At 38.6% G+C, this 22,272-nt stretch overlaps 1 protein-coding gene across 4 annotated transcripts in view; it reads left to right on the top strand.

The window, feature by feature from the left end:
* Positions 1 to 22,272, top strand: part of Tbc1d32 (TBC1 domain family member 32) — a 210,303-nt gene that overhangs the window by 130,109 nt on the left and 57,922 nt on the right. For all 4 annotated transcript variants that reach the window (XM_076917034.1, XM_076917033.1, XM_034524089.2 and 1 more), the window contains 3 exons: positions 11,643 to 11,765; positions 12,941 to 13,049; positions 13,784 to 13,877. In XM_076917034.1, the coding sequence (XP_076773149.1) occupies positions 11,643 to 11,765; positions 12,941 to 13,049; positions 13,784 to 13,877 (326 nt within the window). The remainder of the gene's footprint in view (positions 1 to 11,642; positions 11,766 to 12,940; positions 13,050 to 13,783; positions 13,878 to 22,272) is intronic.

Below are 22,272 nucleotides of genomic sequence, written 5' to 3' on the forward strand. Positions count from 1 at the left end.
AAGATCAATGGAAAAGTAAATAGAGGGTTCTCTAAGAAATAGGCCAATTTTTTTTGATGTGTTCACTGTATTCATTGAAGAGTTTTATGAAGATGTTTTAAGTGTAGCATGTGCTTTGCTGTGTTCACCCTCATACCTTCATATTTCTTTCTCTTCCCACTTCTAGTCTCCTTCCTTTCCTCAGATTGTATCATTCTCTCTCTCTCTCTCTCTCTCTCTCTCTCTCTCTCTCTCTCTCTCTGTCACACACACACACACACACACACACACACACACACAAACTCACAGGACTGGGGGTGGGAGGGAGAGGGACAATCTAAATAGAATCTAGGATCTACCTGTAAGAAAACCTTTGATACATTGTTGTTTGGGTCTAGCTCATTTTGCTTAACATGGTCTCTAGTTGCATCCATCTCCTTTCTAATGATAGAAGTTTTTTGTTATAATGGCTGATTAAATTCCACATTATGTATCCATACCACATTTGGTTACATATGCCTATGCAGGAATATTGTGAATATTTCAGTCAAGACAGTTGGGCAGGGATGGGCAGGTGTTGCTGTAGCTTGCTGAATTTGAATATGTTCCCTGGAGTGGTGCATCTGGATTCTGTGATGGTGTCTTTGCAGTTTTGTGAGGAACATCCACACTGATTCCTATGCTGTCAGGATAATTTGTATTTCCACCAGCAAAGAACGAGTTCCCTTCTTTCTTCTGCACCTTCAGCATCCTTTACTCTTACTTAATTTCTGAATAACAGCAATAAGATTAATAGACTATTCATGCACTTTTGATTTGCATTTCCCTGATGGCTAAGGTTGTTGAATATTTCTTCATGATTTTTTTGTTTTTAAGGAGTCTCATGTTGTCTAGGTTGACTATCACTCCTTCTGTAGTTGAGGATGTCCTTGAACTGATCCTCCTGCCTGCACCTCCCAAGCTCTGGATCATGCTACCATGCCTGGTTGACGTGCTGCTGGAGGTCAGACTGAGGCAGGCACCCTACCAGCACAGATACAGCAGCCCTGGCCTTTCTCTGTTCTTGGCTTCTTAAAAGCTTATCATTGAAAGCCCATTAATTTACTGGGTTGTTTGTGTTCTTTGATGCTGGCTTTTTTTTTTTTTTTGAGTTCTTATATATAATGGCTCTGACAGAAATATAGTCACCAAAGATTTTGTACAGCTCTGTGGGTTATCACGGAAACTTGGTTGTTTCCTTTTCTATGTAAAAACTATTAAATTTTATGTCGTTTTATTTGTCAGTTTTGAATATTGCTTTCTGTAGCCTTAGGTTTTTAAAAACCTACTTTAAAAAGGGTTCTCAAATGTTTTGACCCCCCTGCCCTCTTCTAGCCCACCACCCAAAGGTAGGGGAGAAAAGATGCTGAATAGGATAGGGGGATGTAGAGCTGCTTAGAAGTAGTTCTTTGTGGGTGATCCCAGTCTCTGTTACCAGGATACCAGCAGGCTAGTTCAGTAGTGTCAGGTTACCAAGAGTCCAGTTCAAAAGTGTTACCAAACACAAAAAGCAGTGGCGGCAGGGTCCAGCAGAAACAGCCAGGCCTCTGCTGGATCAGCACAAGTCATCAGCAGCAACCAGAACCAGCCAGAACACCAGGGGAAGTTCTCTGCCATGCCTCTCTCTACAAAGTGAATATCAGCGAAGAAGGGAGACCAATGAAGAGTTGCATACCAAGCAATGCAAGTCACTGCCTGTTGGGTTCTACTTATACTCTCTCCAAACATCACATGTCTTTTCATGTGTCTGCTTCAGCAAAACATCACATGAGTCTGATTCAGGGAAGCATCACATGATACAACCAGAAATTTCCAGCTTCCTGAGGTATTCAAGGGTTTTTTGTTTTGTTTTTTGTTTGTTTTTTTTTTTTTTTTGTTTTAGCCTCTCTCTCTCTCTCTCTCTCTCTCTCTCTCTCTCTCTCTCTCTCTCTAGTAGAAATTTAGGATTTCTTTCTCCCTTTTCCTGTGAAGAAGGCTATTGGAATTTTTATGGTGGTACATGGATCTGGAGATTACTTTTGACAATGTTAGGCAGTTTTACTTTTAATTCTTTATGAATATGGGTAGTCTGATAGATAAAATAATCCTATACTCAAGAGATCTGAAAGACTGCAGAAAACTAAGAAGTGATAAATTTATATTTGGTAAGTAGCCTTCTACTTTGTAATTAACCCTGCCTTACTCATGTAATAAATAAAATAAATGTAAGAAAATAATGTAATATAAATAATAAAAATAATGTAAAATAAATAATGTAAGAAATAAAAGTATTAGAAAGAATTCAGAAAGGGGGAAAAAAATAAGAAAACCTAGAAATAAGCCTAACCAAGGAAGCTAGAGACCCCATAATGAAAACTTTCAATTACTGAGCAAAGCAATTGAGAGACTGGCATTGCCTTACAGGAGTGCGCAGTAAAGGGCTGTTTATTTCTGAAAAGGAGACAAAATAACCCACTTAGGACGGGCTCACCTTTCTCTCAGCTCCCCATGAGCCTGCCCAAACAGGATGATGGGCACTATGGCCCTGTGAAAGCTTGTAGTTATTTTTGTCAAAATAAGAACAAAATAGGTCTTTTTTTTTCCTAACAAAAGCAATTGGATTTACTCCAAAATTCTAGGCGTTTGTCTGCAGTTCCTGCAGTTTATTTTGTCACACACTCTTGTAGTCCTTAGCCTGTCAGAGAAATGTGGACTGTTGTTGTTAAAAGCCCAAATGATGGACTTGCTAGATGTGGAGACTGACTGAGATCCAGATTTCATTTCTGACACGGGTTACACACAACTGGCAGAGTTGACGGGTAGTTTAGAGCAATATACAAACAGTACCTGCTGCTCCCAGAGCTCAAAGAGGCCAAAATTACATAGCACAGCACTGTCATAGTGGTCAACACTAGAAGATTTAGCTACTTGTGAAGCATTTTAGAGTTAGTAAAGTTCTCCTGAGATGGTTAACCTTTCGATTTCTTTCCATTAATTAATGTATTTATTTATTTTGCATCTGGATTGCAGCCCTGCCTCCTTCCAGTCCACCCCCTCACACAGCCCCTCACTCCATTCCTCCATCCCTCCATCTCCCTATCCCCTTCTCCTCTGAGAAGGTCAAAGTCGCCACTCCCTAGGTACCAACCCACCCTGGCACATCAAAAATTTTAAGAAACTCTTCCCCTGTAGTTATTAAAACGTTTAGAGGCAGCTACTTCCTCCTCACTCAGTTACTACTGTGTTAACATTAGAATAGTCCTTCGTCATGGCCGCTTAGATGGTAATGGTACCACACTTGGAGACTGCTTTATACTAAGTCTGGAAAGAACAGCAGCTGCATTTCTGTCCATACCAGCTGGAAGCACATCCCTTCTGGTATTCATATTGACTAAGTCATTGGTATGGGGTAAAAACACATAAACCACTGGGAACAACCAAAATTCTAATTGAGAGTTTGTATTACTCTGGCATCTACCTGGAGAGAAACACTGAGAGCATCTCTGAATGCTATTACAGGGAGTTTCTTTTAAAGAGAAAGAACACGGAGAAACTCCTGGCTGTTGCAGGGGGAAGCAAGCAAGAAGTTTAACAAGAGCCAAGAACATGCAGTTAGCTGGGACATTTCAACCCTGAACAGAGTTCTAGAACAGAGTTGGGTGCTTTCCCACAGGGCCTTTGAGGGTAGACGTAGAAACCAAAGATGGCTTCAGCTGAGACAAGATGAGGAAACCTTCACTCTGTTACACCATCAGTACAGTTATATTGCCTATGCTGATTCAGTCTTGTAAAAAGAGTTTATATGGATTTAAGATACATAATTGTTAAATTTTGCCAGAATAAATTTTTTAAAGATTTATGTATTTATTTTATGTACATGAGTACTCTATCTGCATGTACACTTGCATGCCAGAAGAGGACATTAGGTCAGACTACAGATGGTTGGTTATGAGCCACCATTTGGATGCTGGGAATTGAACTCAGGACCTCTGGAAGAACAGTCAGTACTCTTAACCTCTGAGCCATCTCACTAGTGCTATTGGAATATTTTTGATGTTGTTTTTATAGAGTCTCATTTCGTAGCATTGGCTGGCCTAGAACTGACTATATAGATCAAGTTTACCTTGAAGGAATATTTCTGAATATAAGCTTGTTGTATCATATGTAAAACAATCATTTTTCCCTATGGTTAGAGTTGAAAAAAAATCAAATGTGACAATATGTTGCTTATAAATCTCATGAGTAAGATTTGAAACAAATTTTCTAGTCATTTTTTTGTTTTTTTATGCAGAGAAAATACTAAAATAATATATATACTTTAATTTACTTTGTTAACTTAGGTTTAATACCACATTAGCAAAACTAATGTTCTTTTACTCAAGTGCTATTTCCTTCTATATTTAGTCTATTTGGTGTTTTATACAAATATGCTGGTGTAATTAGTGAGCCATTAAGGTTTGTTTATTAGAAGAATGCATAATTAAGTAGCAAATGGTATTAGCTGATCTCAAGTCTGGCAAAAATCTGTATTCTTTAATTATCATTAAAATGTTCTCTCGGATTAGTATTCTGCATCTGCTCACGTGTCACGTCCACATACTTCTTATGGATATACTGACACACTCTTCCCCATTATCCACTGTAGCTTAACACTTCTTTAAATGAAATGTTAAAGAAAATTTAAACAATGTAGTTTAATAAATTGTTATAGAACAGTTGCCCGTATACTCCCAGTCAAGTAAGAATTCATTAATATTATTTAACATTGTTTTCCATGGCTACATCTTTTCTCTACTAATAGTTACTAGTATTTTTACTTTTAATAGTACTTAATTTTTATTAATATTTTGTTATCTAAACGTGCATTATTAAACGACATTTTAATGGTTGTTCCTTGGGCTTTATGCTAATGATAGCATAGACTATATATCCTGTTGTATCTGGTTTTTTTCCATGTAACATTATGTTATTTAAATTAATATTACATGTATTTGTAGTTTAGTTTAATTATCACATAATATTTGATTATATGACAATGCATGGTTTGGCTATAAATGTATATTAAAGGTGTTTCCTGTTTGTTTTTTTGTTAACAGACAAAGACCTTTTTAAATTTCGTATTTTATTCATTACATTTTTGTCTTTCCTTGTATAAATATCAAGTAGTTTGATTTACTTTATAGTTCTATACTAGGTTATAAGTAGTGATAGGGAAAGTCCTTGGTTCTAAAAAAAAAAAAATCAGCAACAGCAATAACAACAAAAACCTGCCTCCTTTCTGACCTCTTGCTATGTAAGATTCAAAATAAGCTTGTTACACTGACCCCACTACTGGGATTATAATTACCACTGTATTCATTTTATAATCAATACTGAATGAATTGGCATCTTTATAATACTGAGTTTTTTAATCTATAAACATACTATCTATCTCTGTTTAATTAAAAACATTAAATATTGTTTAATTAAACTAACATTTATGGTTTTCCTCCTAGAATATTTAAAGCTGGGGGGAATTGTTTTCATCTCACTGTGTTTTGTGTAGCATAGATATCACACTATGTGGCTGCATTCCCAAATTGCTGCGTACGTAACATGAGGCTAGATCCTTAACCTCTTTGCTCTTGAGTCCTGTTGGGTGAAGTGTGGACAGTGATTATATTTGTAAGGTAACTACGACATGAAGTGTGGTACACTGCTCCCAAGCTTGGAAAGTAGGAAGCACTTGATAGGGGGAATTTCCTTTTGGATTATGAAAATACATAAATTATTTGGTTAATTCTTTAAAATTATTTTAGTGCATTACTATTACAGTGAAAGTAGTTTTGATAGTGATGTGTTTAAGTCGAATCCACATTTTTGCTACATTTATCATGTAGGCAGGATCTATGCTTCCTTATTGTAATACTTACATTCTTCAGTCATATGCTAATAGCTGTCTTCATACAGATCTTATGCTTTTGTTATTTTAAAAGATACTATATGCTTTTCAATTATTAACAAGCCTTTTTTCATGGCAATGTTTAATTGATCATTGCTAGTATAACTAAGTGTATTGAGTATTTAAAGTATCATCCCCCCTGGCTTCCCTCATATATGTACACATGTATGTGTGTATGTGTATATACATTTCCCACCCACAAGTTCTAGTTGCTTTCTCATTATCAACTGAATTGCAGGATCATACTTGTAGTTCTTCTGTATTGACCATAGAGTTTTCTACTGTTTTTCCTTCTCTCGTATCCATGGGGGTTATATTCTAGAATCCACAGTAAATATCTCAAATTTTGCATTGTAAAGCTGATATATATTATATTTTTGTATGCTATGATAAATATCTTATTAATAAATGAAGTCAAGAGATTACCAATGGTTAAGAACAGTTGTATATTCTAAGATTGATTTAAATAATATCTTTCTCTGAAAATGCTCTATTGTGCCATACTCTGACACAGCACTGTGCCCCTCCAATGGCATACATAGTACCATTCTTCTTGCCATAATGTATGGTTCGATATCACACCTATGTGCTGAGATAAAATGAGGTGAATGATTACAGTGAAGTCACTCTGTAAATGTTGCTCCAACAAAGGTACTGTGATACCCGACAGTTGATCTAACAAGCAAAGGTAGCATGTACAGGCTGGCACAGGTCTTAACCAAGTAACACTGCATCTCATCATACTACTCAAACACCTAGGCCCCTCTGTTTAACCTACTCAGCTAGTTCCGGGGCAATCACAGCTGCCGTCTGCACTCAACAGAAGGGGTTCACAAGGATATGAGCATCATGGGATTAATGTTTTCTTTAAAGATCCCCTTTCATTACGGCAATCCTTAGAATGTCCTGCCTTAAACCACTGTCTTATCTAAGTTATGATAATATATTCTGAACTGATTTCTTCAATCTACTCCTGCCTAATTTCAGACTATTCTGTAATAGCAGCCAGAATTATCCCTAACTCATGATTGCAGTTTTTAACATTATTCTTTTAATTTTTACTGCAGAGCCTTCATGTTGCTAATATATATGAACTTATTCATGGTATATATTTTACGTTTTAACACATACATGTATTTATGAGGTGATATGTGCTTTTCAGTACACTATACAATGTATAATATCAGATCAGGAAAATTGTGGCATCCCGCTTGGATTATGTATCATTTCTGTGTGTTAGGAACACCCAGAATCCTATCTACTGGTTATATTTTTATTTTTAATTATTTTTGAGAATTTCACAATGTGTGACTGTAGAAAGACCTAGGACTATCACAGTGGCTGATGTTATCTGGATGTTTGGGTCCCTCACATTCCTCCGGCTGTGTAGTATCTCCTTTCTGTTTCTTGCCACTTTGCCTACTTTGCTTCCTTTCCTGTTGCTCTACTGTGCTGGGAATGCTCCCCACATAGGCTTTGTTTAAGCCCTTTGCTCTTTTGGCTTGGACACTCTTCGCTGGTGTCTCTGTGACTTGTCCTCCTTTTGTTCTTTGCTGACTTGTCCCCATCTTAGGGTTCTTTTCAGATCACTTTGCTTGGAATCCCACAGTGACCACTCCCTGGTAGCAGCCCCTTTTGTATCCTAGTGTTAGATGTATTCATTAACAATGGCTCTCCCCTCCAAACTTTTCAAGACTTTGCAGTTTCTGTAACTCGTCAGTGAAGCAAACTCATTTTAGAAATGATGAGTGTTGCACTAGGAACATTCAGATTGGGAATGCACCCTTTTAAGCAAATTATAACATTAAATGCCTATTGTTTGTATTGATAATCTGTGTATTTCATTTGCCTAGTTACTATAAGCCCTTGCAACATCTGGTGATGGCAGTTTGACTATCTGTCCTAGAAGGTAGCACACTGAAAAGCCACACACTACTGTAAAATTGAAACTATGTGTATATACAAACCTTGAGAATGTACAGATGGATATTTTACATTATTCTTAGACATGAACTTATTAACTACAAAATTCATGCTCAAAAATTGAATAAGCAAGTTACAAAAATAATACCAAGATCCTTGTCTTCTACTGATTTTAAGATTTTGGCATTGGATCATCATAGCTATCCTGTATCCCTGTCTACGTATTTAGTCAAGTTGACAGATAACATTTTAGGTACAGTTGGGGTGCATCGGTCCTGTCCTTTCCCTTGTCTTTTTGGAGGTCAGCTATGAGGTCCTTTTCAAGGAGTTGGAAGGACAGGACCAACTATGGGCTGACTTGAGCTTATTTGCATTTAACTTTATTTTCTGTTTTGTGAATACATTTTCCTTCTTTTCAGTGTTTAATAGGAATGGTGGAGAACATTTCATAGCCATCTGCCTTTCCCAAGGATTTCCTGTCCATTGTTAGTGAGACTTGGCTGAAGGCAGACTCTTCTTGCCTGGCTTACTACAACTTGCCCTAGAGCCTTTCTTACGCCATCACTATTACTTCATCTGTATTTCAAAGCAGAATGTTCTTGTTTGTAAGTTCTCAGACTCTTGAGAATAAGATGTTTCCCTTTCCTAAAAATGGAGGAGGGCAAACTGTTGGGTCTTTTGTAACCTTAATGGGAAGTTTGTTAAACAACATGGTTTCTCTGGGTTTTATATTTGTGTCATGAATTACATCAAGGCAAACTTTAATGTTATAGCTGTCTTTTTCTCCCCATAATGAATTACAATTGGTTGCAGTATAAAGTCCTTTTGATTTATTATGTAATTAAATTTGTTAAACTTTGAGCTACTACTGGTGGTTGCATGATTTTAATAATCTTACATCATACATTGGTCTTAAGTCTTCATCACCAAGTGAGGATTTGGTTGAGTCCTGAATTTTTTCATAAATAGAGTTACTCCAGTTCACATGAATCATCTCATTTCCCACCTAGTTACTAAGGTCCCCTGCCCTTTCACATCTTAATTGAGAATGCATTTGATGGTCATTTTTATTGTCAGTTCAGTAGCCTAAAAGAAAAAACAGGTTAACTGAATCTTTTTCTTCTGGTGTGCGTGTGTGCATCATCTATCATCCTTGATTCCTCCTCTGATACTACATGTCCAGCCCACAAGGAATTCCCATGTATTTATTTAGTTATACCTGGCTCTCAGCTCCACCCCTCTGCATCCAACAAGCCACTGCTTTGGAGGCTTGGGCATAAAGATGGGATGAGAGCACAAGCCCAGCGTCCCCAAACTTTGCACATGTAAGATAAATCTATGGTCTTATCCTTGTACCCAGCTTCCTGGCACAAAGGCTATGCCAGATCAAATCATATAATGGAGAACTTCTCACCATCTCCTGAGAAGTTTCAAAAGTCAGAAAATTTGGGGGATTTCCCTCTCGAGTTCTCCTGTCATGTCGTACATGGCAATGGAAGCTCTTTCTGCCCCCAGGTCTGTCTGTCTGTCTGTCTGTCTGTCTGTCTGTCTGTCTGTCTCTCTCTCTCTCTCTCTCTCTCTTTCTCTCTTAGCTTTCTCTCCTAATGATCCCCTCTCAAGGTTTTTACAGACATTCCACTCTTGTTCTCTTTCTAGGCCCCACCATATCGCAGGCACCACCACACTGAGCTATCCTTTGTTTTGGTTTTTACATAGGCTCTGAGGAAAAAGAGGCTTCTCATTGTACTCGGCCTTAACTCCTTTATGCACTATTTTTAATAATTGTCACTGGCTGACCTTGAGCTTGCTTTGTCTTTAAAGCTGTCCATCATTTACCCCCTCTTCCTTTCTCGGTGTTGTCAGATTTGAGCAGTTCAGTCTTTAACTAGACATCTAGTCTTTTGTGCATCTCCATCTGTATTGAATCTAAACAGCAGCTGCAGTTCATCTCTTGACTTCCTAAGTTGAGTGGAACATTTTTCTGAACTAACCTGGTAGATTTTGCTTTGGTTTTATATCTTGTGAATCATTGTAGCGTGGTTCAAGGCAATGCCATTCAACAGCTATTTTTGGTAAGAATCTTAATGTATTTATGTACACCTTGAATAGGTAAAACATGCAGTTGTGCCAAGATATGAAATTCATATCATTTCTGAAGACATGAAAAGGTAGTGACAGCTTAGTGAACGCCCATGTAAAAGTCATAGTACAGCAATATTCTGTATTATGTTAGGAAGCTTTGTGTGTCTCCCTGGTCAACAACTCATTAGGGAGATATCTCTCACCAAACAATAGGAATGTGGTGTGTATAACATCCTTTCTTTTTCCTACCTCCTTCCAGATTTCCCCCATCGCCCTACTTCATGTTCTGTCTCTTTCTTTCAAGAGAACAAAAGCCAAAGATACAAAACAGATAAACTAAAAACAGCAACCAGCAGCATGAGAGAAAACAAACCAAAAGCACACAACAAAACATAGAGTCCATTTTGTGTTATTCATCCATTCCATAGCATGAGGCCTGCCCTGAAGTGTGGTTGACATACCAAGTGACACTTCATTAAAGAAAACTGATTTTCCCTTTGCCAGTGGGTATTAATTACGGATAACTTCTTTGTTAGGGGTGGAGCCCATGTCTTCCTCTCTTAGTGTTGGGATCCTGTCTGGCTTGAACCTGTGTAGGCTTTGTGCATGCTGCCACAGTCTCTGCATGCACATGTGCATCAGTCCTGTTGTGTCTAGAAGGCCCTGTTTCCTTGATGTCATCCATCACCTCTGGTTCATACACTCTTTCTGCCTCCTGTCCTCTCTAGACCACGAACCTTGAAGGGAGGGCTTTGGTGAAGATGCCCCATTTAGAATTGAGTGCTCCAAAGTCTCTCACTCTCTGCACAGTGTCCAGTTGTGGGTCTCTGTGTGGATTCCTATGTACTGAAAGCTGTGGGTTGGGTGAGGCACAGATTTCCGAGGTTTCCATTTGACATACTAACGCTTCTCATTTCCAGAAAAACAGTTTTGATACTGCCATTTTCACACTACCATTTTATTTAGTAAGCAGAATGGCTTACATTAATGGCAAAATCATCATTTCATTGTTCTTCTGTAATTACTTATTGGAAAACCTTACGGTCATTTGTAGTTTTAATGTATTTGCTAATGTTCTGAATCTTTAGGTAACAGTTGAGCTATATTTGTTGTTATTGCTATTGTCTTTTTTTGTTTTTGTTTTTTGGGTTTTTTTTTTTTGCTTTGTTTTTGTTTTGGGTGATAGGATCTTCTATATTCCAAATTGGCTTTCAATTTATGGCAGTCTTCCTGTCTCAGCCTTCAAGTGCTAAGATTATCAGTGCCCACCACCTAGCCTGGCTACAAAGAATGTCCTCATAATTTGTGATGATATAGATATAGTTTGAAAAATCTGGATTAAACATTAAGAATAACTTCTGAAGCAGAGACTACAATTGTAAATATTTAAAGATAAATCTGAGAGGTCAGTATGGTAGCTCATGGATATAGTCTCAGCCGTTGCAAAGCTGAGGCAAAAGGATTGCTGCACGCTGGAGAGCAGCTTGGGCTTCAAAGTGAGTTCTAGGCCAACCTGGGCTACAGAGTAAGTTCCAGGCCAACCTGGGATGCAGAGTGAGACTGAAAAGAAAAAGCAACTTGAAATAACCATGTAGATATTCTTATACTATTAGTTGGTATCTCAAGGCTCAGGAATTATTTGAAATCTGAAGACTGTCCACACTGCTTTACGTGATTGCTCCTTTTCTCCTCTCTGTAGGTTACTAAGTGTGGTATGCTGTGATCTGGATGCGCTTCTCTTACTGGAGGCTCAGTATCAAGTATCCAACATGTTATTACATGCTCAAGAAGAAAATACCTTTGAGACTTCTGAGAACCACAGGTTAGAATAAACAAACACACAACAACAACAAACAGGGCAACATTAGAACAATACAGTCAGCAGGTCGCCTTACAAATTATTTGAAACTAACTTTCTGTTGGGATTACTATGTTTACATGAAGGCGTTGAAAACCATTTAAGCATGAATGTTGCAGAAAGATACTGGTATATGTTTTGGAGAGTATTATATATAACGCTTGCTCCTTTTGTCTTAGTATTTCTTACTTTGGTTTTCACAGAGTTGTAGTACTTTTAAATTCACATCATTTTCTACAATGACCCTGTGAATACAATGCTTGCTTTTACATCTCTCTTAGAGCCACACTGTCTCCAGTTTCCTAACTATGTCATCTTATAGCCATGCATGCTGATCATCTGCCAAGTGAGATTTAGATCTTCTCTTTCCTACTTATGAATCACACTTGCCATTACCTCAATCTGGCTGATGTTTGTAGGACACACATTTAGTAGCTGTCATTGCTCTCATATCTGTAATTCAGAACATAATGGGATACCTCCTTCCTCCCAGGTCATGGACAGTTACAGGGTATTTAATTGGATGTTGAGGTTTAATATAGGAAGGAAACATCAGTAGCATCAGAAACTTCTCATCAGGACCTTTCGTGTTGTAGACTTGGGCCACTGTAGAACACAGGCAGAGCTTTTGTCTCCTTGGTTGTGAGCCTAGTTTTTAGGCTCTGCTGTCTCTTCATCCCAGGAGGAGTTTTCTTAGAGATGCAGTTCAGTCACTTCAGAGATAATATGGATCCTAATTTCATTTCTGTAAGCACAGGATCATTTATCAAGGAAATACTCTTATAATTATCACTAGTCTCATGTCAACTATCAGTCAATTGCTTCCTCTTTACCAAAGAAGGGATAATATATGTATAAAAATGAATGTAGCCTTTTGTACTGTAAATATTCTGTTGACCAGTATGTTTTGCAGATACCTTCTTGTTTCTCTCTGTGTGTATATGTGGTGTGTTGTGTATGTGGTGTATATGCTGTGTGTATATGTATGTGTGTATATATGTATATATGTGTGTATGTATGTATGTATGTATACATGTAGGTATATGTGTTTGTATTTCTTTGCAATCTAGTGACATGGTGTAAAAATCAAACCTTATTCATTTAAGGAAGGAGCAAAATTGATGTATATTCTCTTTCAGGAACTTTATAATTGATGGATTATCAGTAGAGAGAAATCATGTTCTTGTAAGGATTAATCTCATTGGTGGACCTTCAGAGCGGATTTTGCCTCCAAGGATGCTTGAGGAGGTGAGTGAAACATTTTAACATGTTTTAGAGCAACGCATCTGGCTGAAGTGGTGCTGAGCAACATTTTCCAACTGACTACACACCAGCATTACACTTTTGTTGCTTAACAAACTTTACAAAATGGATAAACTGATTCAAAATAAGAATAGTATTGTCTCCAAGAGCTCATAAGTTGCCAGTGTGTGTACAAGAGCAGTAGGTTATTATTTTATTACATACTTATCTTTGTTCTGTGTGTCCTTGAGTATTTGAACTGTTAGGTTTTTTTTTTTTTTTTTTTTTTTTTTTGTCACAATCCTTAACTCTTGTATAATTACTCTTGTTTTGCCTGTTGGAGTCCATATGGTCATTATAGAGGATAGCTGTCCATAAGAACTTTCTTTCTGTGACTACCACCCTGGAAAAGATGACCTACAAATCATTGGTAGAAGAATAATGACTCTGTGGGCCAAAAGAAAATACAGGACCGTTTAAACATAGTATTATTTTCATGGAAAAAAAAAGCGACTCTATCATTATTTGTCCTCATCACAAGAATAAGATTATATGTCCACATTGTTTAAAATTTTATTACATTTTGTTTATTGACTTTTTGGAATAGTCAATCATAATAGCAAATAAGTTTTGATTAATTGAACAAGATGTTTAGGAATAAAAAAAGGAGTCAATGTAAATGAATGATACTCCAAAGTTCAGTCTCTTAACCCAGCTCAAGTCATCTGTTATGTGTTTAGGGGGATGACCCGTATCCTTGGCCCATGTTTTCTTCATATCCACTGCCACACTGCTATCTGTCAGAGGGTCCACGAAGTGCTGATATAAAACAAGGTAAATCCTTCCTATCGAATGATCTTCCAATGCTTTTATAATGTGAGGAAGAGGCTGTAAGGAAGGTAAGTGCTGATTTGCATTCAGCATGTATGCATGAACCCATCGCTGCACGTTCCCTCCAGGCTTTTTCCATGTGCTCCTGGTTTTCGTTTAGCTAGTAACTGTATGAGGTCATAAAGTACGACTTGCAGCAGAGGCACAACAAATACCTTCATTAGCAAAGGATGTTTGGTTTAAAGACTGACTTGCTAGTAACTGCAGAGGCAGCCCAGCAGCTAAGAGAACTTGCTGCTCTTGCAGAGAACCCTGGTTCAGCTTCCACAAGCATCTGTAGCTCCAGCTCTATGGTCTCTGACACCCTCCACTGGCTCCCAGGGCATTCAACACACATGTGGTACACGAAGGCCAAACACTCAGACGCATAAAATAGATACATCTTTAAAACTTATTTATTTTAGAAATCTAGATTAATAGGTACTGATTAGTTAAATTCTGCATATGTAGAAGTTTGTTTGCCACAGTATTTGTTTTAAATAACTGCCATGTTCACATGACTCTTGTGTACTTAAATTTGAATTATAATGGGAAGCATTTTATCCACCTTTGGAGGCATCATCACAAATGGATAGTTGTACAGCTTTTCAGTGTAACATGAGTGAAATAGACAAAGTAGTGTGCTACGATAGTATATAATCAAACTGCCTTGTGAAAGAAACTCTTATATAAATTGATAGGTGTAGTTGGGACTGTGTGTGAGCTTTGGGGGGGAAAGCAGCAGTGAGCCAAGGCGAGGCTAGAGCAAAGGAATGGAACCTGATGACATCATACACTGCCAGGGCTATGCCAAGAGGTTCTAGACCAGGAAATTCCACAATGAAACACTCCACAATGAAAGACTCCACAATGAAACGTTTTAGTATTTTCGAAGTCAATTCTTAACATCAATATCCTGTGCTTTATCATGCCGTCAAACTCACACTGGAAAGAAATCATGTGTAAAAGATATATATTCTCCAGTCACTTTATGTTCTTTCAAGTTTTGACTTTGGGTTTCAGTCTTGCATGACAAAATGTATTACTTTTTCAGACACTTGGGAGTAGCATTGCACGTTTTCAGGAGGAGGTTCCTGCAATGGAGCCTTTGGATGCTTCCATCCTCACTCCCATCCTTCAGGGAACCCAGGCCACTTTCAGGTGTTTGCTCTGAGTCTTTCTGTTAGTCTGTTTATACTGTAGCTTTTGTCTTTAGGTTATGAACCTGCATGCTTGCTTCTCTACTGTACATTTCATAAATACTGAGTGCAGGGTTACTCCCTGGGAATTATAAATAACACATCAGTACCTGTTTGCTTGTTTCAGTACCTCGATCTGTTTCTTGGTTTCCCTTGACATAATAACAGCACTGTTTCCTTTGCTAAGTTTCATTTGGAGATAGACATTTCTTTATTATGTTTTGAATAGCAGACTCACTGTCAGTTTTATTAGCTAACTTCCACCTTTATTAATTTGTGTTCTCAAAATATTTTGGGAACCTGAACAAAGGAAATGAAAATTAAAAAATAAGGTATAAATAGATATTTGCCCAAGGATAAACATATCCATTAGTACCTAGGAATCAGTACCGATGGAAGTGTGTTTTAACTCCATTCAGAAGTAATTTATAAAAGAGCAATAGTGGATTCATGTTCTACCAGTAGATGCCAGAGAATTGTAGGGTATTTCCAGGTCAGTTTACCTTCCTGTTCTCTTAGATGAGTATTTTCAAAACTCTTTTCTCTCTTCCCCATTCTCCATCCTTCCTTTAGACAATAGCCAAACCTGTCATTTTGCTGGAATAGACAGGGTATGGAGCATCCACATGTGAGTAGTGCACACAAACCCTTTGACTGCCCACACTCCTGCCTAGGCCTTCAGTCAGAACTGGGAATGCACTGCCTTAGCTGATTGGCAAAAGCCAAAGTGTTGACATCCTCCTTGCCTCCCTCAGTGACAGTGATTCTCACAGTTCTGTCTTTGTCTCTCATTTTTGGATCTTCATTCTATGAACTTACAATGCATCCATAATTTCCTGAATCTATGCTTACATAAATTCTCTCTCTCTCTCTCTCTCTCTCTCTCTCTCTCTCTCTCTCTCTCTCTCTCTCTCTCTGTGTGTGTGTGTGTGTGTGCGTGTGTGTGTCTGTATGCATTGTGTTGAGTAAAATAAGCCAGGCAAGCAAAGATAAATAGACACCTAAGTGTGAACATAATTCTCTTTTTCTGAAGGACCCGCCGATACTCTTCAAGATCCATAGCATAGCTGAATGGAGTTCACCCTTCGGCCTTCGTCAGTGTTCTGCCACAATTGCCTAATTTTTTTTAAATTAATGTGTATTAATTGTACAACATAATCAGTTTCATTAGGACATGTTAATTCATGTGTATTATGTACTGTGATAATTTTTACTCCTCCCCTTGACTTCTGTTATCTGCCTTTTCTTCTCCTTCCTCTCCCAAGTAGCCTTCTATTTGCATTTCTATCTTTTTACAGAAGCTACATTCTACATATAAGATACAATGAGATACTCGTTTTCTTCATATTGTCTATTTCAGTTAACATGAAGATTTTCTGTTCCATGTAAATGACATATTTTTTTTTCCTTTGTGGTTAAATAAGACTCACTTGTATATACATACCACTATATCCTTAATTGGCAGGCATCTGTGTTGGTTCTGTAGCTTGTTTTTTGTCAGTTCTCTGTGCTATAAATGGCTATCCAGTATCTCTGTATGCTGACTTAGATTCCTTTAAGTATATGGTCAGGAATGTATAACTGAATCATATGGTAATTCTATTTTTAGCTTTTTGAGGAATCTCCGTACTGATTCTGTAGTGACTGTACCAGTTTACATTTCCATCAACAGCATTTAAGAATTTACTCCTACCCACTCCCAATTCTAGGTATTGGGAGCTGGCGAGCAGGAGTGGGGATTGTCTAGAATGCAGGGTGCTGAGAGGGTCCCCAGGTTGAAGGAAAGTTGAGTCTACCATGAGAGTCTGTGGATTCAGGGAGTGGCGGCAGAGAGGCAATACAGGCCCTGCAGTTGGTCTGCTATGCAGCTGGTGTTGACAAGGGGCTTTGGAATTGGAGGACAGGCAGGGGGTGAGGATTGCTACCTGATTCCCTGCATAGCTGGGAGACAATGGCAATTAGTGTTGAAAGATGAGACAAAATTTCTAGAAGGGAAAGGTTCATAGGACAAAGGGGAAATTGTAGAAGATCTGTTTAGTCCCTTTGCACTGGGGGCAGAGAGGAAGAAGAGGGTGCAGCAGTCAGGCTGCTACTGACCTGGGGGTAAGACTGGGGAGGTGGGAAGGAAGGAGAGCAGGCCCAGTGAAAAATGATTACCTATTCCCTGGCTGGAGTAGGGAGGCACCTTTGTTACTGATTCTCAAGTCACAGATAGAGATCTTGAGCTTTTTTGCTGTTCCTGAAATTTGGTATCTCTTGATTAGTGTCTCCCCCAGAGCATCTCCTTTAGCCCCACCCCCTATAACTTCTTTCTCTGTGTGCTTCTAAGGCTTCAAAATGAGGTCATGCAGTATCAATTTGTTTTTGCCTGGCTTATTTACTAAGCATAATATCCCAGAGGTCGACCTATGATGTCACAGTGGCAGGACTTAGGTGTTTTTAAAGCCTAAACTCCCTACTGGGCCTTTCCCACAAGCCAAAAAGAAAGTGTTCATTTCTATCTACCTGTCTATCATCTATCTATCATCTATCTATCTATCTATCTATCTATCTATCATCTATCTATCATCTATGTATCATCTATCTATCATCTATCTGTCTGTCTGTCTCTCAATCATCTACCTATCATCTATCTATCTATCTATCTATCTATCTATCTATCTATCTATCTATCATATACCTATCCACCTATCTATCATCTATCTATCAATCTAACTTCTATCTATCTATCTATCTATCTATCTATCTATCCATCTATCTATCTATCTCTTTGTGTGTTCCTATTCTTGTGTATGCCTGGTCACATATGTACATGGGAGGGGTTAGGAGGCAGGGTCTCAGTAGCCTAGAACATGCCAAGTAGGCTACATTGACTGACCTGCAAGCCTTAGGCATCCTGATGTCTCTGCCACCTCAGTGCTGGAATTATAAGTGTCCCACCATGCCCACATGGATTCTGCAGATGAAACTCAGGTCTCCATGTTTACAAGGCACACACTTTATGGACTGGGCTATTTCCCAAACCCCTATTCTCTCATATTTAAATTTGCAACTCCATTTCTGTCCTTCATTTTATTGCACAATTCCTCAAGTGAGTACCTATGTCTTTACCTTATGCCCTACTTTCTTGAACCTCCTGCAAGCCAATCATTAGGCTTTTTACCTAGCACTGTAGCTCATAAATATGCCAGCTTCATCTTAGTGCTCATTTAACTTAGACCTAGCAACAGCAATGTTTGGCAGAGAAAATCCTTCGTGTGCCCGCCTCCTCATCTCCATCCCCATCCTCCTCATTTTCCCTCTTCTTCTCCTCTTCCTTCTTCCTTTCCTTCTCCTCCTCCCTCTTCTTCTCCTCCTCTTTCTTCCCTCCTCTGTGTCTTCTCCCTTCTCCTTTTCCCCATCTTCTTTTGAAACATTTTTTTCCTTGTCTCCTGGAAAATTCACCTGTTCAATTTTTCTCCTGAATTTGTGGTAAATACATCTCTGATTATATTCTCTTTTCCTTTCTTTTCCTTACTTTTCTTTTTTCTTTTCTTCCTTCCTCCCTTCCTTTTTTCCTTTCTTCCAAGTTTTCACATCTTCTCACTCTTAAATTTTAGAGTGTGCTGGGTCTCAGTCCTGAGTGTCCCTTTGCTTTTACTGGCCATTTTACTATTGTGAAGATCTTAGCTTGTCTTGTCATTGAGGGGATGCTACCCAGTGTCCTGGTGGCTGTAAGATTGTTATCTCTAGCTCTTATCCCTGCCTTGGGTTCTGGTCTCATGTTTCTGTTCTCTTGACATCTCTCTAGGAAAGTTGGTAAGTGCATCAGACATCATGACTGCAATCATTTTCTGACACTCTCTTAAAATCTGTTCCTTTGATATTCTTCCCCAGTTCAGACATGGCAACTTTTGTGTCTCTATTTCTTCAGGCAATAAGCCTAAAGGGTATTTCGGTGTCTTCCCTTCCTTTAAGCTTCACAAGTAATCTGACAGCAAATCATATTGACTCTACAGATCTAAACTAAATCCTCTTTTACCTCATTCAGCCTGCCTGTATTCAGTCTGTTGTCACGCAGCAGCCAGCATGATGCTTCTGAAACACCTATTGGATCATGGTACTTATTCTTCTTGGCAAAATCATTCTCCTTTAGCTTAGAAGGCCGTGCCTTCATCATAGTCCTCCTGGCACAGGCTTTGTTTTAGGAAGGACTGTACAATTCTAGAATTATTTAGTCTCTCATTTTCCACATGATAGGAAGTTGTTTATACTGCAGTTCCATTTATGAATAACCACAAATGTGTGAATCAGACATTAGTCCCAATTTAACAGTAGTACCAGCTGTATCCTCCTAAGAATCCCCTCAACTCGTCTGTGGTTCTGTATTACAAATAAAATGCTCTAAGCAGTGATGATCATGTGAAGATAACTTTCAGAGAGTTGTTGCAAAGATATATTAAGTTTGTAAATTTTACATGTCATTCTGGTAGTCCCAATACCTTTGCCATGATCGAAGATGAGGGAGGAAGACAGAAAATGTTACAGGAAGTAAAATTATGTCAAGTTTTCCCTCAAATTTTAGTATGGAAATCAGAGCTCTGTGAACTTAATGAGAAAAATGTAACCAACTTCATGTTCTTTTTTTTTTTCTTTTTTTTCTTTTGGTTTTTCAAGACAGGGTTTCTCTGTATAGCCCTGGCTGTCCTGGAACTCACTCTGTAGACCAGGCTGGCCTTGAACTCAGAAATCCGCCTGCCTCTGCCTCCCAAGTGCTGGGATTAAAGGCGTGTGCCACCACCACCCGGCCCAACTTCATGTTCTAAAAGGGTAAGTTAAGTCAAAATTAGTGTAGTTGAAACAAGTAAACAGTGAGTATGCAATAACATGTTCAAGGTAGGGTTCATATATTTTGTGCTCTGGTTTTTTTGATTCAGAAGTAATAATTCATTGATTCTGACAGGCATCAGTTTAGTCATCATTTGCACACAAAATTTTAGAATGTTATTTCATTGTTGACAAAATTTCATTTCAGTTCTGTGCACATGAACTGATCCTCATTCTTCTCCAAGCTTCTAGATTTATCCTGCATGCTGCAGTTGGTATCTCCTCATTGGTTAAGTTGTCTCCTGTGAGCCACTCAGCATCAGTATGAGCTGTCAGATGATTCATCTCTATAAACACAAGTCTGGAGGCATTATCTAGTTCAGTCATTTCTCTTTGCGAACATTTCAGTGCAACATTATTAAAATTTAGGTGGCCCTATAAAAGCTAACGATGTTCATGTGTATGTATACACACATATATGTGCACATATGTGAATGTGAGCACAGAGCTTTAAAGGCAAACATTACATTGCCTATAGCAGCAGTAATTAGTACTTAGAATATACCTGAACTGTGCTAGTGTAATTTATATTGTTTATTTTGCAGAAGACAAAAACTGACTCTTCACAGGGCAAGTGCATGCTAGCACATTAGAAGTTGGCTGCAGGAACTGCTGGGAGGTAGCTCCTGGGGCCCACCTGTTTGCAATAGGATGCGTAAAGGATGGTATTCAGACATGTTTGTTTTTATTCTCTATGTTCCCCCAGTTTTCATGACCTATTGACCAGTCTGCTCTACTTTATTCTGTTTGCTTGAACTTAGGGTGAAGACTTCTGTTTTTGTAAGAGGCGAGAGAAATATAGACTTCCTATACTGAAATTGAAACATAGTCTGAGGACTTGAGTAACACACTCCAGATACTGAAGGCATTAGATGGAAATATCTCAGAAAAATAAGACAATTTCTATTTTTCTCTGTCTGATATTGTTTTATTATTTTTAAAAATTACTTTTATCCCAAGTGGGGAGAGGACTTACAGGGTAAAGTACTTCCTGAGCAAGTATGAGAATCTGACTTCAGATATGTAGCCACCACGTAGAAACTGACTGGGTATAATGTGCGTATATGGTGGAGGAAAATGCAGTCAGATCCTATGGATTCCCTTGCCAGTCACTCTGGCTCAAACCTCAAGCTCTGGGCTCTGTGAGAGACCCGGTCTTAAAAATTCAAAACTAAGAAACAATTCAAACATTTCAACATCAACCTCTAGCATCCATCTGTATCAGCATAGGTGAGCACACCCGCACGCATGATTGGGCACGTACAAATATGCCACAGAGAGAGACTTACACACACACACACACATTGCCTTTATATAGCTGCCAAAAGCAAATTCTGTCACATTTATATTTCATATATTTTGATGCTGTGGTACTACATCTAGCATGGTGCCAGAGGCAGACCTGGGACAACAAGAACACGCACACACACACACACGCACACACACACATAAAGCTGGGATTGGGTGGTCTGGACAGTTTTGGAGGCTCAGCATGTTAATTATATGAATGGAGAGGCAGTTATTGCATTCAGGTTAACTAAGAAGTAATGTCATAACAGATAAACAAGGAGGCAGGACTTATGGTGAAAAGCTGGGTCAAGGAGATCAGTTTAGCTAATCTCCATCAGAACAGTCTTTATAGTATACCACTGTCAGGCTGTACATATCCAGGCAGAGAAAGCTGTGGTGGGCATTTTCTTCACACACCAGCAATGTCCACATGTAGACCAGAGGAAGACATTGCCATCCCTCTGCGCCTTACTGTGGGGCAAAGGCTTTGCCATTTTCCTGGAGCCTAAAGCTTCAGAGTCCTTGACATGGCCACACCCATGCCAACAGTATACCTTCACTCAGGACTTCCTGCACTCAGGACTTCTACACACTGTAGAGTTTCCATTTTATTGCAATGTTATTTTGATGTACATTTTACTCAGTGGGTGCTGGCATCCTCAAGGAGGAGAATATGCTCTCTAGAATACTAGATAGTATTGTTAAGTGTATTAACAAGTCCCTTAGGGTAGCAGTAACTTGCTGGTTGTTTTCTTCGGTCTTAGAAATGTGTATGGGTCATTTGTTGAAAGCTAAAAATATACTAGTAACTTCTCACAGAAGGGAATGTTTTAGTGTTCCCAGAAAGTCCTTAGCATCCATTCCTTGCTAATCCATTCCTTCTTCCAGAAGGCTTGCTTTCTTTTGTCTAAGTGGAGTGACAGCTAGTGAGCCACCTGGGTAAACAAGTGTGATTCTTCCCTGTCCTTTCCCCTCATTCACCTTCATGTCTATAGTTTTTATGG

The sequence above is a fragment of the Arvicanthis niloticus genome, chromosome 20 (assembly GCF_011762505.2).
Source record: "Arvicanthis niloticus isolate mArvNil1 chromosome 20, mArvNil1.pat.X, whole genome shotgun sequence".
Lineage (NCBI taxonomy): Eukaryota > Metazoa > Chordata > Mammalia > Rodentia > Muridae > Arvicanthis > Arvicanthis niloticus.